At 47.7% G+C, this 6,253-nt stretch overlaps 1 protein-coding gene across 1 annotated transcript in view; it reads left to right on the plus strand.

Annotated features, from left to right (window-relative positions):
• Window positions 1-365: 365 nt before the first annotated feature.
• The window catches only part of PGK1 (phosphoglycerate kinase 1), a gene marked incomplete at its 5' end in the record, with an annotated part of 9,282 nt that continues 3,394 nt past the window's right edge, over window positions 366-6,253 (plus strand). Inside the window, 7 exons of the mRNA XM_010134033.1 lie at window positions 366-416; window positions 764-919; window positions 1,037-1,181; window positions 3,220-3,323; window positions 3,950-4,069; window positions 5,847-5,961; window positions 6,069-6,248. Of these exons, the coding sequence (XP_010132335.1) occupies window positions 366-416; window positions 764-919; window positions 1,037-1,181; window positions 3,220-3,323; window positions 3,950-4,069; window positions 5,847-5,961; window positions 6,069-6,248 (871 nt within the window). The remainder of the gene's footprint in view (window positions 417-763; window positions 920-1,036; window positions 1,182-3,219; window positions 3,324-3,949; window positions 4,070-5,846; window positions 5,962-6,068; window positions 6,249-6,253) is intronic.

The following is a 6,253-nucleotide window of genomic DNA, read 5'->3' on the forward strand; positions in this document are numbered from 1 at the left end:
GCTTCCTGCTGCTGCGAGCCAGCACATGGGCAGAAGCGCGGGAGAAATGGCTGGTGAAACTCCTCCCTTTCATCTGGGAAGTTACCTCTAGTTCCACGTCAGGTCTTCCCGTAGGAATGCGATAAGCCACGGCACTGGGCTGCGGAGAACAGCAATTCAGAGTTGTAGGCAATAAGCAGGCAGCTTCCTGAGCCTGCCTGCTTGCCGTACGGGTCCAACCACGTGCTGTAGAGGCCTCAGAGGACACAATGTCACGTTTCGTTTTTCTCTTCCGAGGTCTAGCCAGCACCTTTACTGTCAGGTTTCCTCACTCTTTGTAAAAGAAAAATTAAATATTTAGTTTTATTTCTTCTATTTTTTCCTAGGGTTGACTTCAACGTTCCCATGAAGGATCACAAAATAACCAACAATCAAAGGTGAGCTGTAATTTCCACCCCAGGTGGAAGCCCCGAAGTCTGTTTTCCCTCTGACTTTAGCCTAGTGCTGTTAGCAGTCCCTGAACAGAAACATGATGAAGCTGTCCTTGCTCGTACCAGGAAATTAGAAGTTGAAATCTTATGACCATTTCACAACTGCATCCCTTTGGCTGTGTGTGAAAATTTGCTCTGTTTCTTAGTAGTATCCAGTAATTGTTCTCACCCTCCATTTTTCTTTTGTCATTTTTGAGGCGCAGCTCCTAGGGCTCTTGTGTCAGTGGTCACTAAGTCGGTTTGCCTGGTAAACTCTACTTGAATCCTTTTTAACTTGTTCTCTGCCATTACAGAATCAAGGCGGCTGTTCCTACCATCAAGCACTGCTTGGATCATGGAGCCAAGTCCGTGGTTTTGATGAGTCACCTGGGCCGCCCAGATGGTGTTCCCATGCCTGACAAGTTCTCCTTGGCCCCAGTAGCTGTGGAGCTTAAAGCGCTTTTGGGCAGGTGAAGTAGAAGAGCAGTCCAGCCTGCATCAGGCCCCCTCTGTCAGCAGAGCCAGATGCTTTCCCTTCTGAAAGGAAGAGTCACTGTGAGATGATGGTGATTATCTTGTGTTTGCAGGGAGGTCTTATTCCTGAAGGACTGTGTTGGTCCTGAAGTGGAGGCAGCCTGTGCTAATCCTGCTGCTGGTTCCGTCATCCTGCTAGAGAACCTCCGATTCCATGTAGAAGAAGAAGGGAAAGGGAAGGATGCTTCAGGGAACAAGGTGAGAGGCTTCAGGTCTAGCTTTTGTCTTAGTCTTTTGCTCTAGTCTTAGTATCTTGTTTGCTGCAGGCTGACAAGGAGCCAGCAGCCTGTCTGAAGTGCTGTTCATGAATTTGCTGTCAGGAAGATGTCAGAGATCTACAGTTCAACGTGTCTGATAATTTGTACAACAGCGTGCAAAAGTCTGAGTCAAATGCGTTGAATTTCCACAGTGAAACAGCTGAAGTGAAAGGCTGTAGATGACTCTGTAGTCTGTAAAAGAAGGAGAAAGCAGCAAAATAGGGCTGCTTATTAGCCTTTATTCTGGGATGTCTGAAAAACCAAGGCCTGTTGGAAACAGTTGCCATGAGAATGATGCCTCTTTCTTGGTTATCTGGCTATTAGATAACCAGTTTTAATATAGTGTTCAAACATTCTGCAGCACAGAGGTTATCAAACCCTTTTACAAATCTGTCTGCTCTTACGAGTAGTCATCTAGAACCAGGCGCTGCCTTGCACCTCTGACATTTTCTTGAAGGTCAGGAAGAACGTTCACTCCAGACAGCTGCTTTTCTTAGCAATGGTGACCCCGTTGACTTTACAGAGGCCTTGGCTCTCTTCGGATTCTGTGCGTGGAGCAGAATGCTGACACCCTGTGGTGCCCTTTATGGGCCGACACAGGACTCCTGTAGCTTAGAAAAACAGCCCAGAGAACTTGTAAGCCTTTGAAGATGGCAGTGAGAAATTGAACAAGTCTGGAGTTGCTCGCTGCTAGAACTGTGTGCCATTGGAAGTCACTGTGGTGGCAGGGAGAAGAGTGGGGCAAGAATTCAATCTGCTTTGGGGAACAGTCCCTGGTTTTGTGCATTTCTGTAATTCTCAGCTTATTGAGCTGGGTGGACGCAACCAGACGCATGGGCTGCAGCTGAGCACAGCAGGAGAGGTGCTGTTGAAGACCTGCTTCTCATCCTAACAGAGGGGGAGGTCTGTGCCTCGGAAATAGTGATGCACTGTGAGATTACTAACTGGGGCTTGGACATGGTGGCTTTCCGAAGCAGAACGAGTGGTAGTGGTTCCTTCTATGACCTGGGTAGTCCCTTTGGCTTGTCTTCTGCTCAGGCCGTGTGAATAAAAGAGCACCCAAAGCTATGCTGAACCCATCTGCCGTATGTTAAGAGTATGTTCCTGCCACCCTCCCTGTAGCGTTACGTCTGGGTGCTAGCAGGGGCCTCCCTGGGGATGGCGAGCTGAGAAAGCAGAAAGGCAGTTGCAGAGGTGATGGCTTGACTGCCAGGCTGGGCCGTTGGTCAGGAGCAAGTGGCTGTAAACTGGGGCGGAGTGGTCACATACTGTTAGAGTGAGCTCTGCCACCCTGCTGTGGTGGGAAAGAAAACCGAGCTATGTGAGCCGTCCCATGAGGATTTGGTGGGATGCTTGGAGGATGGAGAGAAAGTCTTTTAACAGAAATGCATCTGTTGTTGCCCACTACGTGCTGAGCTTGTCTCCAGCTTTCTGACGTTGGCTGCTTCCACTGTGGCCTGTTGTAGCGTGCAGGCTATTGCTAAATTAATCCTCCATGCAGTCACTAAAGCAATCCTTCAGGAGGTCATCCTTGTACCTGTGGCGCTTGGAGACAACACTTTTGCTCAGCAGCAGCATAAGTTTGTTTAGTCTCATCCCAGCAGTGCCTTGTCTCTGCATGCCCTGTGTTACCTGTGTTCACTGCACAAAACAGGAAATGTGTTGGAGGGAGACTGAAAGGCTGGTAGTGCTGCAGTTCACTCCTGCTCTGTTGATGGACTGGAAACTGGAAGTGGGAACAGTCCTCAGGTCTGTAATAGCAGTTTTGGGGACTTTAAATCATTTAAGCCTTTTTGTGGCTCCTAGTGGACTGGGACAGGGCATCTGAAATACAGTGACCCACAGGATGAACTAATGAGCTTCTCCAGCTGACTGCTCTGCTTTGGCTTTGAAGTCAAAGTCAGTGATATGACTTGTAGTTTCAGAATCAGCTCCGTGTACCTGAACCACACAAACTTGTCATTCTTTCTCTTTTTTAGATCAAGGCCGACTCTGCAAAAGTGGAGGCTTTCCGAGCCTCTCTTTCTAAACTGGGAGATGTCTACGTCAACGATGCTTTTGGGACCGCACACCGAGCCCACAGGTGTGTATCCATCAGCCTTCCACAGGCAGGACTGCAGGGCCGCAATGAGTTGTACCTTCCTTTTGGGCTTATCCCGTCGTCATCCTCCCATGTCTGGTCCTGAGTAATGGGTGTAGTGGAGGGAGTTGACAGCAGTGTCTGGTCTCTCAAGGTTGCCTCTGGGAAGAGGAGACAGCTGAAACTCTGAAGACTTGACCTGACTTTTTAGGCTTTGAAGACACAATGCTTACTTGCCTAGGACTTGTCCTGCAATTACAGCAGGCCTCTTTTCCAAAAGATTCTTAGATGGGTTATTCTCATGGGGTATGTTTAGATAACGCGTGCTTGCAAACTCTGTGGTCCTCTCTGAGCTTGATTTTATAATCCAGTGCTATTGAAGGAAGACATCTCTGCTCTTGCTGTGCTCGTTTGTCCCTCAGTGTTTTGGATCACTAGTTAACACTATAAATCTCTTGCATATCAATACATCTGTGTAAAAACAATCTCTGGAGGTAAGCATAGTGAGGCAGTGGCTATTCTCATGGCTGCAGCTGACTAGAGATTGGCTTAATAACGCTGTGAGACATGGGGGTGTTGCACCTGCACTGACAGAGGAATCTTCCTTTCCTCACTCTTTTTCTCTGCAGCTCCATGGTGGGTGTCAATCTGCCTCAGAAGGCTGCTGGCTTTCTGATGAAGAAAGAACTGGATTATTTTGCTAAGGCCCTGGAGAGTCCAGAGAGACCGTTCTTAGCAATTCTTGGAGGGTAAGATTCAAGAGGGTATTGACTCTTAACTCCTCCGTAAGGAAGGAAGAGTTACTCTGGCTTGGTTCAAACAAGTGCTTTCCTTTAAGTGTACCTGCAGTTTCGCTTTGTAGCCAAGTGCTGAGATCTCTAAGGTGTGGATTAGAGAGGAGCTGACTGACCGTGTCCGCTCGGTGATGGTACTGCCAGGGTCTGCTCATCACATTTCCTGAGCTCACGTTCCCCAGATTGAGGCGAGCTATAACACATGATGGCCCTGAATCGCTGTGGGTGACTTTTCCTCCCCAGTTCAGAGTACGAGCATCCTGCAGGCTCAGCACTCTGTGAACTGACGCGGTCTGTCATTACACAACGGTGACCTCCTGTAGCTGGGTGGGCCTCTGCTCTTCTGCAGCCGCTAGTGTGCGGAGAAACCCGGAGGTGCAGAACCAAGTGTAGAAGTGATTGCCCATTGCTGCTCCCATGTGTGGGCCCAGTTCAGCACTGTAGTTCTGTGATGGAGTATTTCAGTTCATCAGGTGAATTAAAATCCTTTGCTAAGGAACACAGCTGGGACACTGTAACATTCCCGCGTACTCGGTGGAAGTATGTGGCTTGTTCCTGCTCTTTGCCACCCATAAATAATGTTTTTTAAGAAGTAGTGTTCAGTCCTCAGATAAAGTTTTAAACATCCGTGACCCTGGTTATTCTGAACAATGCTTTTTTCCCTTTTATTAGAACCCCCCCAGGGTTTGCAGCTGCAGGTGAGCCATCAGTAGGTGCTATACTGTCCTCACTGCCTTTGATGGAAGCTGCAGGTGTATTGCCAAGGGAAAGTGTTACTTATCAGATGTTTGAGTTAGAGCAGCAGCTAAGATGGCCAAAATGCTGAAGTATCAGATCCAAAGTCTGGAAGTGTTGTAAATCCAGTGGGAACAACAAAACCTTTTGTGCTCACTTGTACCAGAGGGAAGCCACGCTCAGAAGCTGCATGTGGTCCAGCTGCAGGTTTGCTGTGGTTTATATATGACAAAACTGGCCCTACAGGATGAGCTGAGAACAACTGTACTAACGAGTAAAGTGGAAGTGAAATGTGTTGGCAAAGAAAAAACACGTGCAGGAAAGAAATTCAGTGCCAGGAGCGGGTATGTGCAAGGGAAAGAAACAAAACTCGAATTCACCTTCACACCTCTTGCTTGGCACATGGCAAGATGGGCTCTGCAGGGTCTGTCGCAGCCCGTCAATGCTTTACCATTCCCACAGTGCAGCAACACGAGCAGCTTTGCGGCTTAAACTGAGGTTGGTGGCTGGTTCGCACTGGAGTGCTCCATGGTCAGTAAGGCTGGATTTGTAGAGACACCACCTATTTCTTGTGTAGGTCTGAAAGCATTTTATTAGTGGAATTCACACCATAATCCCTGTTCTAGGGATGGGGAAACTAAAGCAAGAAGAGGAAATCGTCTCGTCTGATGTCACCAAGCAGGGCATGGTCAAACTAATGCTGTCAGACGAGTCTCCTGAATGCCAGCCTCGGTTTAGCTCAGGGTTGTTTTCTGAAGTCTTTTACAAAGCTTTCTTTTAGATAACAACGAAAGTTCCATAAATGGCATTAAAGAGGGAGGACAGGAGACGTGTCAATATTGCCGTTACTGATTAGCAGTTGATTAATCCTGTTTTGATCCAAGAAGTCCTCACAAGGCTTTATGCTGTCTTAGCTAAAGATTAGAAAGGAGTGAGTTCTGTCTGAGTTGTTCTGGGCAGTGGCTACATTATTAATTCCTTTTCCTTCTCTCGCCAGAGCCAAAGTTCAGGACAAGATCCAGCTGATCAGTAACATGTTGGATAAGGTCAATGAGATGATCATTGGTGGTGGAATGGCGTTCACCTTCCTGAAAGTGCTTAACAATATGGAGGTACAAAAAGAGCAATTTGGTAAAGAATTGCTAGTGAAAAATATGGTCAGAACGTCCCTTAGATATACAAACACCTCTCGCTCACTTTTCCCAAATAATTTCTTTAGATTGGCAACTCTCTATTTGACGAAGAGGGATCAAAAATTGTCAAGGACCTCATGGCCAAGGCAGAGAAGAACGGTGTGAAGATCACTCTGCCTGTTGACTTCATCACTGCAGACAAGTTCGATGAGAATGCGCAGACTGGGGAAGCCACCGTGGCTTCAGGCATTCGTGCTGGGTGGGTGGCAGG

The sequence above is a fragment of the Buceros rhinoceros genome, unplaced genomic scaffold (genome assembly GCF_000710305.1).
Source record: "Buceros rhinoceros silvestris isolate BGI_N320 unplaced genomic scaffold, ASM71030v1 scaffold5294, whole genome shotgun sequence".
Taxonomy (NCBI): domain Eukaryota; kingdom Metazoa; phylum Chordata; class Aves; order Bucerotiformes; family Bucerotidae; genus Buceros; species Buceros rhinoceros.